This window comes from Poecilia reticulata, linkage group LG5, assembly GCF_000633615.1.
Source record: "Poecilia reticulata strain Guanapo linkage group LG5, Guppy_female_1.0+MT, whole genome shotgun sequence".
Lineage (NCBI taxonomy): Eukaryota > Metazoa > Chordata > Actinopteri > Cyprinodontiformes > Poeciliidae > Poecilia > Poecilia reticulata.
The window spans coordinates 31,866,708-31,885,144 of NC_024335.1; the positions used below are offsets into that span (position 1 = coordinate 31,866,708).

An 18,437-nucleotide genomic window follows, 5' to 3' on the forward strand; every position below is an offset into this window, starting at 1 on the left:
ACGCAAAAGAAAATGTTTCCCCATGTCCCCTAGAGGGGGACATGGAAACAGCTAGTATTTGTCAAAACACAAATACTAGCTGTTTAAGGTTTTGTTTTTTTACACATGTACTCAGTGGTGGAAAATTATTCAATTAACACCTGATGAGTTTAGTAGAGCTTTGGTAATAAACACACTTATTACTTAGCATATTATCAGCACTTGCTGTTCCGGTCTTTACAAAAGCAAATGTTTCCTGGTTGTGTATCAAACTGAACAGCCAGCTGTTGTCTTGCAGACAGTAATGTCTGTAATTTGGAAGCATGTGTCACTAATGGTGATGTGAAATTGTTCTGGAACACACATTCCACTATGACCTGACAAGCACATGATGACCTTCCCTAGCCACCATGGCTGTTAGGACACTGTACATGGCAATAATATCTGCTTTATATTTAGTGTTTCTGTGTCACAGCATGCTGTGGTGGCAGCTGAAAATAATGTTACCTCAATACTACCGTAAGTCCAGCTTGATAAAAAATAATTAATTAAAGGCTGACTGAGTTTTCCAAAGGTTTTCATGTAATGTTACTTGTGAAAAAGATGCAACACATTTTTCTGGATGGTAAATTGTCATGCGATAAATTACAATATTGTTATTTTGAGACCATTTTCAAATAACATAAGATTAATGGCATAATAATGCAAGTACACATTCTCAAATATCAATCAATTTTCATTTAGCATTAGACCTGGAAAACATTGTAAATATCAAAAATTAACAAACAAAACAACAAACAAAATGGATACTGAAGTCTCTGCGAACAAAATTGCTCTTCCAAAAGAGAGATTAGTTGAGACCGATATACCAGACTGAAGACCCCAGATAGCACAATAGGAGTGAAAAAACATTGAAACAATGTCAGGCAGAGACATTGAATCTACGTTGAAGCCAATTACGTTGAAACGAAATAATGACTTGCATGTTGAATCAACGTTAGGGTTTCAATCATAACTGACACCATATCAATGTTGATTCATCTGTATGTCAATTTGCATGCATATTTGTGTTGATGTTACATTGATTCAGTTAGGAATCAACGTTGATTCAACCATCATTTGAATGTGGATCTGCATGCATATTTATGTTGATTTTATATTGAATCAATGTTAGGAATCAATGTTGAGTTAACCATCTTCTGAATGTGGATCTACATGCACAATCTGGGTTGATTTTATATTGAATTAAAACTAAGGAGGAGCTGCACAGTGGAGCAGTTGGTAGAGCTGTTGCCTTGCAACAAGAAGGTTCTGGGTTTGATTCGCGGCCCAGGGTCTTTCTGCATGGAGTTTGCATGTTCTCCCTGTGCATGCGTGGGTTCTCGGTACTCCGGCTTCCTCCCACAGTCCAAAAACATGACTGTCATGTTAATTGGTTCTTATAAATTGTCCCTAGGTGTGTGTGGTTGTTTGTCCTGTCTGTCTCTGTGTTGCCCTGCAAATTATTATTATTATTATTATTATTATTATTATTATTATTATTATATATTTGAAATTTTAAATCAACATTTGTGACTGTATACAAAATAGACCAGCAAATATTACAGTAAGTACATTGCGAGGGATAACAAAACTTACTGCAAGGGAACGCAAAAGAAAATGTTTCCCCATGTCCCCTAGAGGGGGACATGGAAACAGCTAGTATTTGTCAAAACACAAATACTAGCTGTTTAAGGTTTTGTCCAGGTCACCCTGGACTGGTGACCTGTCCAGGGTGAACCCCGCCTCTCGCCCGGAACGTTAGCTGGAGATGGGCACCACCAACCCTCCCAACCCCAATAAGGGACAAGGGTGAACAGAAAATGGATGGATGGATGGAAGCTAAGGATTTATGTAAAAAAAAAATTGCTGATAGGTCTACATCATAACATGCCACTAAAAGTTTCTTCACTGGTGTTAAACACACTATTTTATTGGCAGATGATGAGTATCATGTGCATCATGGGTATATGTTGTTCGAAAGTATCTTACATTAACATATTACCAAAACTGTGTGTACAAAAGGTTAAAAATGACAACATGGGATTGATATAACATTTTATTTCAGAAAAGGGGAATAGATCTTTAAACATATTTGACTCCTTTTTGACTGTCAGAACAACAGTTTATTGTCCATGGAAGAACAGCATCCATGAGGTTAAGCTTTGTGCTGTATGAACCAGGGAAACGGTACAGTACAAGTTGGGGTAACCCAAGTTTGACACAACCTTTGTGATCATAATTCAACATTGGATTAAAATCTTTTGCAAACAAGCCAACAGCGAAGTGGCTCTGTGGTTGGAACATTCCACTCATGTAAATAGTGGGGGTGGACCGCTTCACTCCTTGAAGTAAGTTGTGGATGTTTTGTGTCAAAATATCACACAAAACAGAATTTTTATGGACGAGTAAGAAAATGTACAGAAAGGAATCACCACCCTCTATCCTCTACAGTGCTTAAGTTAAAATGTGATAAGAAATAAAATGCTCTCACCCAGAGCTCCGATGAGGAGGAGAAGAGGGGAAGATGTGTGGCAAAACAACATACATTGATCAGACGTTGATCAGACATCAGCATTTTATTCATTAGATTTGAACCACAAAACAACATTGATTCAATGACACATTTTCAACATTGGTTACTTGGCTAGAATTGGATGGTTGTTTGATGGTTGATGGACTCATCTTCCAGCCCTGCTTTCAGTAACTTCATGTTTCCCTTTCCTGTCAAACACAAGCCATGGCTCTCAAAAGGTTGAAAAACAAACTGATGCAAAAAAGCCTAAATGTTTTTTTCTCCTATCATGTTGGCCACAAACATTTAATTAAAATATCTACAGTAATGTGTTTGTGTCTCTGCTGCACTCTGACTCTCTGCATCCTGATGTCCCTGCATGGATTCATGTATTTACAACAGATACTACAGTAATTTACAGTATAGGAATGTAAATTAGCTAAGTATAAAAAGTATGTTTATATCATACAGAATGAGAATTTTAACTGATTTTCAGATGTATACATTATTATACATCTCAACTCTATTTACTGCATAACCCATTTCCTACAGCAAAAGTTTGCTTTCATTTACTGTATTTTTAAACCTCTCCTCAAGCCCTTTTCTGATTGTCTCATAAACCTTTACCCTTATAAATAGTGTGGCAGTAATGAAAAAAAAAAGAAAAGTTAAAAGAAAATCAACCTGACATCAGTCTTCACCTGTTCTCCTTTCTGGTTCTATAGTTTTTTTTATATCTTCACACCCTGAAGCTTTACTTGGCTCTCCTATGTCTTCCCTGACCTGCTCTTCTCGTAATAAAATAGTTTAGTTTTAAAGAAATTAAAACTGGTTAATACTCAATAAACTAACTGAAGACCTCACCAGAGCTTCATCAGTCTCTTCACCTTTCTTCAACAGCGTCACTATTCTAGCACTCATTCTCCTGAATATATAATATAATATAATATAATATAATATAATATAATATAATATACATGTTAAGAGGTAGAGTATGATCAGTATGGTAGAGTGTGGCCATTGCTCACACTGACGTTACACTTTAAACAAAAAAGGCTCATTTTGCTGCCGTTTCATTTACTTGTGATGAAATACAACATTGTGGCTAGAGTAGCTAACTTTTAGACAAAGTTAGCAGTAAAATATTAGACGTGTGACTATTCCAGAATTAAAACAACTTAACCAAAAAGATTTGGTTCTATTTATGAATGTAAACTGTCAACAAGATGTTATAAACAAGCGATATTCATGGCAACATTCCCAACAGACCGTGTTACCTCATTCATACGGACATGGGCGCGGTATTCACCTTATTCCTACGCCCCATGATGCTTTGCGTGAATTATTGGCGCGACCTCTGCCGCAAGCCGGAACTGCCATTTGTTTACATGTTACCCTAACGCCAACCGGTTTTTGTCAGAGCTTTTAGGCTATAATTTCATAGCCTTTTTATGTGGGAACATCAGCGATCAAAGCTTAAATGTGACAATATCGGTTTACCGCAACCTACAGCTATTGAGGGGATGAATGACAACTTGAAGAAATGGCCGCATTTCTTCAAGTCGCATTAACGTATGTAGCTACCCGCACAAGCATATGTAGGTACTTCACTGTCTCAGTTGCTTCAGATGCAGATGTGGGTTATCTTGAACTTGCTGCAGCCACTAACTAAATATGGTCTGATTATTAGAGTACAGCCACAAACAGCACGACAGTTACTCAAGCTCTACAAGGGCATCTTACGGCACTTTCCAGTGGCAAGTTGCTCTCAATGATAGGTTAATGTGTGATTCGGTTCGGTTCTAATCCAGTGGGGAAATTCTGCTGTTGTGCAAGATCTGGAGTGCAGCAGCTGCGGTTATTTCTCTGCTGATCTGCAGCAACATTAAGCAACGGAGAACCTTGAACAGAACCTCACGGTTCTGGTTCTGATGGATTAAATAAATCCAGATATTTTATTTTGTCTTATAAATAAAATTTCCAGGCCCAATATGATAAATACTCAGATCATGAGCTTCATTATTTTTTAAATTCAAACAAAAAATAAAATTCACATCACACCAAGCTGATATTGTGTAGTTCTGGTGTTTCATACTGTCGGCACAACTCAGATCTATGACAGATCTCAGATTTTCTCTGCTTTTCTCGTCTTTATTACAGTCAGTTCTTCAGAGAAACGAGCTGCTAGCAGCGCTGCTAATTCACGGTCATTCCGTTACAAAACTTAACGATCTTGTTCCTGTAACTCACCGTGATTAAACTCACAATTACGATAATCTGTACTGAGCAGCTCTCTGATAGCAGACGGTGTGTCCGAAAACAAGTTAAATATTGTATTATGACCAAAAAGTGAGATGTAACTTCTATCATGAATATAGATTAGCAAAAAACCCTGCAAATTACAATGAAATAATGCTACTTCCGCTAGCTGCCGGAAGTAACACCCAAGACATACATTTAACTTGTCCCTGTACTTTTTACCACACTTAACAGATGAGTCAGTCAGCAGCAGCTCTAACCCACATACCTCCTGACTTGCCCTCGCCTAAGTCAAATTAAAGCTGCAGTAACTTTTATAATTGTTTTCACATATTTATTAAAACTGTCATTATGTTGTGACAGTATGGTATGAGAGATAATCTGTGAAAAATCTATTTCTTCTGCTTTCTCCCAGTGCTATCTAGAAACAACCAGTCAGTGGCAGGAGAGTTTTAGTGCTGTCAATCACAATCTCATGTAGCTACTCATCCCTATGCTGGAGCTAGCATAGTCTGTTGTCTAGTTAGCATAGCTATCAATGACGACAGATAATTTTCCTGTAATGATATGTTGTTTCTCCACCATTAGCACATTTAGCAGTGAGTGAATGAGGTTGATTGACATCACTAAGACGTCCTACTGGTTATGATTGGTTGTTTTTGGCCAGAACATTGCATTACAATAGTAGTTCAGGGAGGTGGTGGAGGAGATTGATTGTTTTCACAGATTATCGGTCTCATAACCAACTGTCACGACATGGTGACAGCTTTAACAAATATGGAGAAAACATATTTTTTGTTAAAGTTATATCCTGTAGCTTGAATAAAATGCAACTACATAGCATTTTTTTGAGAAGTCTGGATTGCTTCATGTGTATTTTTCACATTACTTTTGACTGTTGCTTGTGGGGAGAGACATTTCAGTAAGCTAAAACTAATAGAAAAAATTTAAGAAACCTATTTGCATGTATGTGGACTGTCGGATGTAAAATTCATGAGCAGTAAATATTGTACTAGTTATTAGTATTGAACCAAAGAAAGCAAAGCAGTTGCAAGCCGTTAAAATTGTGCCGCTTTTTATGGGTCAAATACACTCAAAAAATTGTAACAGCAGCTGCACAGGGAGGGCCCAATCTAATTTTTTGTCAGGGGGCCCAAGATTCCTGGCGGCACCCCTGTACTCAGGATTGTTACAGAAAAATTTTCATCTACACGAATCTGTACCAATTTGACTCCGAGTGCTGTTTTAAACAGGCAAAACCCACAGGGGGTAGTGTAGCACAAAAGAACTGTCAGCCAATCAGATCGTGACTTCCTGTTAGGAATTAAACATAGCACCAGGAGGTTTGTTTGTGTGCATGGATAAATAAGACAAACTACTTGTCAGGGCATCATTATGTAAAATAGAAGTTTTTTTAGCTTTACATCATGCTATAATTATTCTCTCATCAAAAACACACCTGGAGTGTTGCCTTATTCTTTTATGTGTTTTTGAAAAATCCTTTATTTCCTGTGGCAACCATTCAGCTGTGCAAAATGCTTGGAGACGCAGTACAGTATTACTTATTTTCCAGGCAAAGTGGCATTTTAGAGCATAATTAAGTAATTATGTTACCTTCAGTTTTTGTAAGAAGGCTGCATTTATCAAATTTGACTTAAAAAAATTGGCTTTGTAATTTAAGGTTTTGAAATTGGGCTTCTGTCTCTTTAAGAAACTCATGCTTTTTCTGAAACTACCATCAGTAAGTAAGTCATCACAACATGGCTCATTTATTAACTCCTTAACAATGTTTTACCAGAATTGCTCTGAGAAATAGCTCCTATAATGAGCTCAGCAGGTCTGCCAGGTGTTTGCTAATTGCTCCTGGCTAGTCTGAAGGAGCTGAATGGGGGAGTCCTGGAGGAGGGTTGCACTGTGAGGCAGAAGCTCAGAAGCCTATGTCCACCCATGTGTTTTGATTGGCTGAATGGTTGCCATGGAGGTTAAAGGACTTCTCACACATACATGAAAGAATCAAAGCAACAGTTCAGGTCTGCTTTTGATGACAGAAGGAAATTATAATTCCTTCTGTCATGTAAAGGTGAAAAAAGTCGATTTTACACAATACTGCCTCTTTGCGCATTTGAGATTAGCTAACTTGCTCCACTCAGTTGTTTAAAACAAATCTCATTGTCACAGTTACAAATCATAAAAGCTTTCCAAAAATAAAGAGCAGGAGGAATATTTGTCCAAATATACGCCTCAACCAAAATTTACAAATGACCAGAAAATGACCAGCTCACATGTCTCTCTCTCCTGTCTTTCTGTAGGAAGACAACACTAAGAGCGTGACAGTTGTCCTGCTCCGCGAGAGCGGATCTCTGGGTTTTAACATCGTAGGAGGAAGGCCATGTGCGGTAGGTAGAAACTGACAACAGCCACTCCGGTGACTCACAGTGACCCGGAATGAATGTTAGAGTAGAAGAATGCCAAGCCTTCTCTTACTGATGCGGGTTCAGGTGCTTGGCTTTAGCATTTTGTAGCTTGTGAAGAATTAGACAGCACCACCAAGTTTTATTGCGTTTATTTATTGGTTTGGGCTTAGCGGATTTGGCATGGGAAAAAAAATGAAAAGAACTATAATTACATTTATGGGAGTTAAATATGGGGTTACAGTTATGACCGCAGTTGTTTTGTCTTTAATTGAGGGGATTTTGGAGGTGAGGTAAGCACAGAGAGAAAAGGGGTCTTTTTATCCCTGGCTGAACTTTTCACAGCCACTGTTTCCTACCTTCAGGCTACGAGGTAAAAGGCATTAACAATGCCATACGCTCTACTGAGTGAAGGGTTGGAAATATCTCCGCTGCACCTTCCATTCATAGGTTTTTTTCTGCAGATGAGTTCCTATTTACGGAATGTGCTGGTTTCTGCAATTAATTTTAGATTGTTTTACTTTCCCAGCTACTGTCAATATTTAAAAGGTTCTGGTAGGGAGATAAATATACAGGTTTTGTATATTTCAGGGATGCCCAAACTTTTTTAGACCAAGATCTACTTTTTTTCTCACCAGCCGCCTAAGATCTACCTCATGATACAAAGACATAAAAATAGCAAATTAAACTCAATCGACTTATTTTATATGTGAATATACATCAGTTATAGCAGAAATAATAAAGTGACAGAAAACCTAATCCAGTTTCTTCCTCAGTGAGATTCTGACACTCCGAGCAGCTTACTGGTTTCTCAGTCAGAAGCTGGTTGCAAATCTGACGCCAGCAGGTGTCAGTCAGTCATGGTAGATCTGAAATTAGATTTTTCTCAATATGAGAAACTACAGACTGATAGGAGGAACCAAAGAGCCCAGTAAGGGTAAAGGCAAATCTTCTGAAGTCGGGATATAATTAATTTAATTTCACATAATTATCGCGGTAGAGTTTGTTAAAACTTAATGAAATATATTTGTCCTATTTGATGTTGTGACGTATGCTCACAAACAAACGAGGTAATTAGTTCAAGTTTGTCGTTTATTGAACGTTCAGAAACTACAGCAGGTGTGATGAGCCACAGCAAAGGTAAACAAAGGTAAAACAATCCGAAAAGACGATCAACTCAAAACCACTACTACCCTCTTTATCTCCCCCCGCCCTCTCTCTCTTTTTTTTTTGTTGTTGTTTAAGCACACCCATTGCCGTGGCAACCACCTGCGCTTAAGCTGAGCAAAGATTATATTAAAAACACAACATTCAGTCCATTACATATCAGGTTTCCAGGCTTGATATTTATTTCTCGATTAATAAGCCTCTCATGAACACAGTGGTGGTTGAGTAGCTAATTTAAACTCCTGCTCTGCTCGTCAGTCGGTCTTTGAGTTGTCTTTTTTTCTCTTTTTTTTTTTTTTTGTTAATGGAACCAAAACGCACAGAATTGCGCAACACTTTGTTGAAACAATAATTACTGAGATTATTAATTTTAACATGTTTCGTTGACTTTTTATAATTATTCTTTTTTAATGAAGCTACAAACGTTTAGGATCTTAGTGAATATTTTTGATAAGCCTACAGAGGAGGAAGTGCTGGACTCGGCGTCCTGAGATTGTCACCTGCAGAGATCGACTCAAAACCTTTCCGCGATCGACCTGTAACACAAGGTGCTGGTCTGAACAGGTTTTGACTGGGAAAGATGGAATGTGGGATGGAGCCGGGAGATGAAGACGGACAGCGGATGGACTGATAATGGACTCTATCTTAAATGGACCGATGAACCTAGGAGACAGTTTTTTGGACATGGATTTGAGTGGAAGGTTATTAGTGGATAACCAGACCTCTTGTCCCGGGCTGTAGATGGGTGCTGGAGTCCTTCTTCGGTCAGCAAAAAGTTTATTGCGGAGGGAAGTGCTATTGAGGGCGTCGTTAGCGATCCTCCAGATGTTCTTACAACAGCGAATGTGGTGTTGGACTGACGTGACTGAAATAAGAGACTCGTCAGAGGAGGGAAGAGGAGGTTGGTACCCAATGGAAATTTCAAACGGAGACAAACCAGAGGGGAAACATGACAATTATGGGAGTACTCCACCCAAGGCAGAAACTGACTCCAATCAGTCGGGTTGGTGGAGGTGTAACAACGTAAAGTAGACTTGAGTTCTTGGTTGAGGCGCTCAACCTGACTGTTTGACTGGGGGTGATATCCTGACGTTAATGAAACCTTAGCATTGATTGCTGTGCAGAATTGTCTCCACACTTGAGGGATGAATTGTGGCCCTCTATCTGATAAGATCTCAATTGGGGTTCCATGAAGCAGGAAAACATGTTTAACCTGCAGCAATGCAGTCTGAAATGCTGTGGGGAGTTTCTTGAGGGCGACTAAATGACAGGACTTGGAGAAACGGTCTATGATAGTGAGAATGGTGATCATACCTTTAGATGGTGGGAGTCCGGTGATAAAATCTATGGCTATGTGCGACCATGGGCGTTTAGGAGTGGGAAGAGGCTGTGGTAGACCAGATGGTGGTTGATGGGATGACTTGTTACGGGAGCAGATGACGCATGCTTGAACGAACTCCTTCACAACCTTATGCAGGCCACCAAAACCTGCGATTAATTAAAGCAATGGTGCGGCTTGTACCTGGGTGTCCAGAGAATTTGGCTGAATGTTGTCAATGAATGAAGCGGGCTCGGACGGACGACGAAACGTAAATATTGTTCAGAGGGCAGTTCTCGGGAGGTGGTTCAGACAGTTGAGCCTGTTTAATGATGTCTTCAATCTCCCAGGTCACGGCGGCCACCTTACAGCTGGGTGGAAGTATCTGGGCCGGGGTCTTGTCCGAGTCATCGGGAGAATGTAACCGGAAAAGGGCATCTGGTTTGACATTACGAGAACCTGGACGGAAAGAAATGGAAAGATTGAATCTGGAGAAAAAAAGAGACCAACAGGACTGGCGAGGATTAAGTCTCCTGGCTGAGCGGAGGTAAGAAAGGTTCCTGTGATCCATCCAGACCAGCAACGGATGATCAGCCCCCTCCAACCAATGCCTCCACTCCTCCAGGGCCAGCTTGATGGCCAACAACTTTCAATCCCCCACATCATAATTGCGCTCAGAAGGTGACAACCTGCGAGAAAAGAAGGCATAGGGATGAGTCTTGTTGTCTACCTCAAACACCTGGGACAGGACTGCTCCCACCCCAGTGTCGGATGCATCTACCTCAACAACAAATTGTTTGGAAGGATCAGGCAGAATCAGGACTGGGGCCTTGGAAAACAAGGACTTTAGCTTCCTAAAAGCAGCGTCAGCAACAGGGGACCACTGAAACTGGATCTTAGTGGAGGAGAGTGCTGTGAGAGGCTGAGCTGTCTGACTATAGTTACGGATGAACCGACGGTAGAAGTTAGCAAAACCCAAGAACCTTTGGAGCCGTTTTCGAGTTTCTGGAGTGGGCCAATCCAAAACAGCCTTGATCTTTTCTTCAGTTGGCCTGACCTGTCCGCCCTCTAAGATAAAGCCCAGAAATGAGACTGAAGGCTTGTGAAATTCACATTTCTCGGCCTTACAGCTTATTGTCTAGAAGACGTTGCAAAACTGAGCGGACATGTTGTTTGTGTTCAGCCAGGGTCTTGGAGTAAATGAGGATGTCGTCGAGATAGACAAACACGAAGATGTTCAAAAAATCTCTCAGCACATCATTGACCAAAGCTTGAAAAAATGCTGGAGCGTTCGACAGACCAAAGGGCATAACCAAATATTCAAAATGGCCCATTGGAGCCTTAAATGCAGTTTTCCACTCATCGCCCTCTCTAATTTGGAGTAAATGATAAGCTTTGCGTAAATCTAGTTTGGTGAATACCGTGGCTCCATGAACCCGCTCAAAATCTGATGACAGGAGTGGTAAAGGATACTTATTCTTGACAGCTATCTGGTTCAAGCCTCGGGAATCTATGCAGGGTCTGAGTGTGCCATCTTTCTTTCCAACAAAGAAAAAACCTAAAGGTGAAGATGAATGGCGGATGATTCCTGCAGCGAGTGACTCCTTGATGCAGGAATCAATATGTTGTTATATGTTATATAATCTGCTTGACGGTAATGGAGCTCCTGGCCTCAAATCAATACAGCAGTCATATGGGCAGTCATGGGCGGTGAGGTGGAAGAGAACATGCTTTGGTTTTACCAAATACTTGTGCCAGGTCATGATACTCGGAGGGTATGGCTGACAAATCTGGTGGGTCGACTTCATGACCCGCTGCCGGAGATGGACCTGGGGGAACAGCAGAACAAAGGCAGGTGGAGTGACAGTGGTAGACCATGATTGTATCCTCTTGCCAGACAAGCAGATATGAGGATTATGTAAAGTCAACCAATCGAAACCCAAAATAGGTGAGTTTGTAGAAGGGAAAGCAAAAAAGAAAAGTGTTCTCTGTGATTACAAGGAGTAATGGTTTAGTCATATGGGTGGCAAGTCTTTACCATTTAAAGCAGATACACAAAGAGGTGTGGATAATGGGATGGTTTCTAGGGCTAACTGATGAGCCAGTTCTGAATCAATCAGAGAACGCTCACAACCTGAGTCTATCATAACAGACAGAGGGATTTGATCATTTTCCGTACATAATTCTGCAGGAAGTGTCAGGTGAGAAATGTTATTTTCAGCGTTCTGTCCCATCAGGTTCCTCACCCTTACTGATGGGCACGGTAGTTTAACTTCTTAGGACAGTTGGCAACGAAATGACCAGGGGTTCCACAATACAGACAAAGCAGCACGGATATACGCCTGTTGCGTTCCTCGGGGGTGAGGCGAGTATGTCCAACCTGCATAGGTTCCGGTTTGGAGGACGGCGGCAAAACTGGGACGGGTGAGGCGGAAGCCAAGGAAGTAGAGCTAAAAGGTTTTTGACCTCTTTCCTTGGTATGGGAATGGATTCGGTTATCAAGGCGGATCGTTAATTTAATCAGATCTTCGAGGGTTTCTGGATCATCCAACACTGCGAGTTCGTCTTTAATACTTTTGTTTAAGGCATGAAAAAATGCACTCCTTAAAGCAGGTTGATTTCAGCTAGATGCTGCTGCCTTCATACGAAAATCAATAGCGAACTCAGCCACAAACTTATTTCCTTGTTTAAGGTTCCACAAGTCACGTGAGTTTGCTGTCTTGTCAGAATCATAACAAAACTCTTTCAGAAACTCAAATGTACATCCAAAATTAGCCAGATTAGGGAACTTTGCCTCAGCCCAATCCAATGCTTTCCCAGACAGATCGGTTAGTACAAAAGCTATTTTGGCACCGTCATGGGAAAAACTCGAAAGAGAATGATTAAAGCCTAGAGAACATTGCATCAGAAAGCCTCTGCATTTACTGGGCTCTCCGTCAAACCTTTCAAGCGGCAAACCTTTCAACTCAGAAAACATGGACCGGCTGGATGGTTCAGGAGCTGGAGCTGGCGTTCACTCGGAAGGCTGTTGGATTGAAGTCTGTAAAATGTTAGCAATCTTTTCTAACTTCTGGTTGGTTTCCTCGCGAGTAGCATGGAGTTTGCGTAAAACAGATTCATGGGTTTGTAATGTTGCTTGTTGTTCGGACAGGGTTCTCCTGATTGCGTCTGCGGGGCTAATTGGTTAGCCAGATTGTTCCGTCATGTCGGGTGTGATACGATTAACCCACATGCAAGAACACAGGCAGGAGCACAAGAAAAGTTTAACAAGTTTATTATGAGCAGGGGAAAAACTGGTTTGGGCAGCGGGCAGCAACACCAACAGCACACTAAGAAAAACTGGGAGAATGAAGAGTTTGAGGTTTGTTGGAAATTTGCGTTGCATCAGAGAGTAAAGGAGGAACTTACGGGAGTAGTGGTATTTGTGACACCTAGGAGGGAGTCAGAGATTCTGGGTTTCCGTTTCTTTGGTTTTCGGGGGCGTTTGCTAGGAAACGTTGAGTCCTTAACGGAAGTAAGGAGCAGCAGCTTGACTTGAGCTGGTGTGGTGGCGTTGGAGGACTGACAGGTCAGCCAGGGCTTGGAGAGCGTCTGAGCGGGCGGTTTGCCAATTTGAGAGAGGGTTGGAGATGAATTAAATGGTCAGATTGCAGAGGGGACTCGGGCATCTGGCGGGAAACCTCCGCCAGCGTCACGAGGGGCGAACGGGAAGGGGATGTCCAGATCCGGATGCTCGGGTAAGTTCTGCAAAAACAGAGATCAAAAAAGTCGAATTACTCTGAGAGCAAGACTAGGAAGACACAGCAATCAACGAGAGCTAGGGTGCCACGAGAGTACAATCAATAGTCAACAATCTGGCGTCGAAGTGTTGGCAAACCGCTTCTCTTAAGCTGCAGGTGAGGGCGTAATTGCCGACCGGTGTGTAGATGACGTAACAGGTACGTCCCCCGTGTAGCCGTCTCCAGGACTCCATCTAGAGGAGAAAACCAACCCCAACCTCCACTCAGAACTAACAATTTCTTTAAAATTTAATGAATAAGATGACCATGGTGGAAAATAAATGGCGTCCATCTTGAAAAATTACCATTATTTTGAAATTCAAGTGGCTAATGGAAAATATGAAACATGCACGTTTCAGGTTGTATACATACTTCAGTTTTCTTTATTTAGAGGTGTCAGTGCAAAGGAACTAAATACAAATGCATGCCACACTTTTCAGATTTATATTTGTAACATTATGAAAACCATGTTTCATTTTCCTTCCCCATCACATGTATACACCACTTTGTGTTGGTCTATCATATTAAATGCCAGTGTGATGTGTTGAGGCTTGTGGGGTTTCACATGATAGACGGGAAGAAAGTTGAGGGGTGTGTGTGAAAATGTTTTTGCTAACCACTGTAGTTTGTTCACGGTGTCTGGGAAAATTGTGGTGAGCAGACTTGTTAAAAATGCTCAGCAGAGCCTTGTAGAATAAAACTGCATTTCCTGAAGAGCAATTATCATTAATTACTGCCTGCCCTGAGGTTTCTATAGTTAACTCATTAAAGTGTGGTCATGCTGCAACAACTCAGCAGGTGTGTGGGACGTTTCATGTGTTTTCAGATAGACTACCACGAGGGGTTGTTAAGTCAGATTTTGCTCTGGCTGTTGAGGGAGGGGGTTAGCACAGCTGTGCTGGATGCAACCTTCCTTATGAACATGCCAACTTTTTCAGGCCTGTAGTGTAGGGGCAAGTTCTTAGAATGAGGAAGTAGTTAATGCCAAGACAAATGCTTTTACTGACAACCAGGGTTAAACAATGAATACACTCTGAAAACTTAAAGGTTGTGACGTAGTTTACAAGATAGATTGAAAGTTTGGTGTTGAATATCAAATATGACTTGATAATATTGGCTAATATGAAAATTATTAATGGTAATTTATCTACCTAGAAACACACTTCAGTTTTTAAACCACACAAACAAGATTTCTTTTTGATTTTGTGAATATTCTTTTCTTTGGTCTTGACCATGAGTATATTCTACTTCCCAACCAACCAATGTTTGTCATTTAAAGTTCATACTTCTAGATAACTAGTTTATCTGTAAGATACACCAACATAAACCTGGTTTTAAATATCCTGTAATTAGTGTGGAATAAGCATGACATAGTTACTTTTCAGAGTCTAAAGAGGTTTATAAAACATTACCATTTCAAAATTACTCTGTTCCCATGGGTTTAAGTTCCTGATCTGAAGGATTTGCAGTAGCTGTTTCTTCGGAGAACGTCCCCTCCCCATTCCTTGTGGTGCACTGCTGATTAACGGTTACATTTCCGGTCATGAAGGATGCTGACGGTCATGATGTGAACACTAGGAGCACTGCCCAGCACTATTAATAACATAATCCTGTTTTGTTAGAATTACATGTCTATAATTAGGTAATATTAGCTTAGTGTGCTGCCAGATGCTCTATAAGTAGGAAAAATCACCATCATTGGCCAATAAATTATTCAGCATCATAAGCATTTGAAAAATTCTAATTAAAAAAAATGTATAAAATGTATACATAATGTTGTCATAATTTAACATAAAGTGATATATTGAAACGGTAGTGTTTTCCCTCAAGGTTGTTATGCAGTGAGGTTCCTGCCCATGCCTAAAATCTGACTGGTTGATATCCAGTCAGATTAAGAAATTATAATATTGACTCATTATTATAATTGAGTCAGTATTAGAAGTTTTTTTTTGTTTCAGTGACTTCACTAAGTGAGACACCTAATAATGTAATGTGGGTAATGTTTTCAGGCCTGTATTTCTTCTAATTATGGTGATTTTCTACATTTTATATTAGAAGTTGTATCAGACTATAATTTTTTTAACACTGAAACATGAGCCTAATGAGAAGTATGCTTAATATCTGCTTAAGAGTTATTTTTAAAAGACTCTTAAAAGAGCCATATTTTTTAATTGGTCTAATTCTAAATAATGCTAAAGAGAGGCTTTGTTAATCCCAACCACTTTTAAAACATCTGTGCTCAGATCTGAAGAGTCCACGTAAGGTTTGATCAAATGTTGTCAACACAATTAAATCTGTCACAGCTCTTTAGCTTAAAAAGGTTTGACGCATATGCTAATTTTTGCTGTATATGTAGTTGTGATAATCTTAGTATATTTTCTAGTATATTTTTAATTAGTATATTTTCTTTGTATTTTTTTGTTTTTTCAGAGCCAAAAAGATTTAACAGATGGGTAATGTGGAGACTTCAAAAGCTTTTGTAACTCTGTATTATTGGCCAGCCTGTAACCAATTGGCTAGCCTGTAAGCTTTATTTTCTATCTCTGTCAACTCAAGAACTAAATCCTGTCTTATTTCAAAATTAGCTACTCAAAATTTGCGACAGTTGTTTTTGTCAAGATTAAAGTTTTTATCTGGGGCTGATGATATTAGCTAATGGGATTGCTTTCCTTCCATTTATGTTTGCCGTTATAAGACAAAAATTCCTTTTAAAAAATTGGTTTTAAATGCTTTTTTTGGCCAGGTTTTTCAAATGGGAACTGCGTTTTTTATTGTTTATGGGGGAAATAACTGCAATCTGCTCAACAGGATGACAATGACGGCACTTCAAATGAAGGGATCTTTGTGTCCAAGATTGTCGAGAAAGGTCCAGCGGACAAGGAGGGAGGCCTTCAAATCCACGACAGAATAATGGAGGTATGTGACGATTACTGTGATGTTTTTCATGTGAAAGTGGGCAACAGAAGTGGATGTACACTAAACGTCCATCAGGAGCGTATCAGCGACCTCTCAAAGTTGCAGTCCTAGGTGACGCATGAAACCATGAGTTGCGTTTTTTGGGTTTTGGTTTCAGATATCTTTTGTTTCAACAAATACTCTCTCAAAACAAGACTCATCTGGAGGTAGCATTGTTGTCGAGCGTAGCATCTCTGTAGATAAAACTCTGGTTTTCTTTCACTGAGTGAGAGAGAGCTTTGTGTTTTCTTCATTTCCCAGTCGGCAAATCCTTTCTGACAGAAGCCGCCATGTTGCATCCTCCCCTCCACCTTTAAATGCAAACTTGTGTGGAACGTGCAGCTCACCCCTGGAGGTCACCTTCAGGGACGATCTGAGCAACTCAAAATCACAAAGGTTGCCTTTACAGAGAAAGCTAGACTCCCACATAAAGCCTGCATTGAAATGAGGAGGTCTGTGAGGGATTGAGAGTGTGTAGTTACCGCGTGCCACAAGATGACAAATATGGTTTGTTTCTGGCTTTATTGTCAAACCTCAGCGAAACCAGCCCTGCAGCACTTTGAACGGCACATTGCTCACAGAGATGTTTGTGGAAAGTGTTTATGAGAAAAAGAGAGAACATCTGGGCCATGTTGATCACTCTAGCCTGTTGTTCTATATACAGGAAAAAAATGGCCCAGCTTCTCTGGTTCAGGGCTCAAAATGCTCTTAAGTAATGTTGCAGAAAGACAAACAGTGTCTTACAAAAGTAATCACTCCCCTTAAGGTTTCGACATCTTGTCACAAAAATCACTATCTGTGTTTCCATGACAAACGTGTGCAAAACTTTGCTGATTTTCCACTAATGTTGGAAAAACACTATTTTGCAATTGTGGTGTTTCCATTAAATGAGAAACGAAATTAAAATCACGTGAATAAGTTTGTGTTAATGTGATAAGTCATGAAAAAACATGACGCACCATCATCCTCCAACTACTACTCCTGGTGTTCTTTTTTGTGGTTTGTGCCAGTGGAAACATCCGGTTGTTGATCATGTGTAGTGAAAAAAGTGTTTTAATTGCAGTTCTGCAAAATAAACCAAAATCTATATGGTCAAAAAAACCACTTGATGCTAGTGCAAAATTTTTATCCAAAAACGAGAGGTGTTTTTAAATTGCTGTGTTTCCATCAAACAAATGTATTTTCAAATTGCCAAATTGCTCAATTATATAGTCAGTGGAAACATAGCTACTGTGTCTTACCAGGATTTGATGATACAGTCTATGAAAAGTCATGCATAATTGTAAAGTTGAGAGATGATTTTTGAACTTTGAACCAATAAAAATGTGAAAGTCACTTTTTTAGTAAAGATTGTCTTCCTTAGTCAGATTTAATCTCAGTATAAATTCAGCTGTTCTGTGAAGGAATCAGGTTTGTTGGAAAACATTATTGAACAATCATGAAGACATCAGAAAGGTCAGATTGTGCAATTTGACATTTCAGAAAAACTAGTTTTTCGACAACATTTTTGGCACTAGAATGAGTTGGTTTTTCCTTTTGGCTGGATCAAAACTTACGGCCAAAACTGTTAAGAGCTTTTGTGCCTTTTTTTGCAAAACTGCAGTGGAAACACTGTAATCTCATCACGAGTCATGTGATCAACAACCGGATGTTGCCACTGGCACAAATAACAAAAAAGGAGACAACTAAAAGTCATAGGAGGAAATATCACAATTGCAAAATTGAATTTTTTCAACATTTGTGGAACATCAACAACGTTTTGTGTACATTTTTACTGGACATGCTGCAGTTACTGAGTATTGTTCAATTTGTCATGAGAAAACAGAAAGGAAAATGGCCACGCATATTTCTGAACATACCAGCCCCATGGTGAAGCAAAGTGGGGCAGTGAAAGTATTGAGGAATACTTTCTTTAAGCTGGTCAGAGTTTAATGGGAAGGCCGGACTTTATTGGTAGAGTGACAGGAAGGTTGCCATTGGTAAAAGGAAGCCTATCGCATAACATTCCAATGAAA

The 18,437-nt window shown here is 39.9% G+C and overlaps 1 protein-coding gene across 3 annotated transcripts in view; it reads left to right on the plus strand.

The window, feature by feature from the left end:
• The window catches only part of pdzrn3b (PDZ domain containing RING finger 3b), a 206,795-nt gene that overhangs the window by 15,990 nt on the left and 172,368 nt on the right, over positions 1-18,437 (plus strand). For 2 of the 3 annotated variants that reach the window (XM_008410600.2, XM_008410601.2), the window contains exons 2-3: positions 7,102-7,188; positions 16,276-16,383. In XM_008410600.2, coding sequence (XP_008408822.1) covers positions 7,102-7,188; positions 16,276-16,383 — 195 coding nt within the window. The remainder of the gene's footprint in view (positions 1-7,101; positions 7,189-16,275; positions 16,384-18,437) is intronic. The other variant, XM_008410602.2, reaches the window with a different exon arrangement.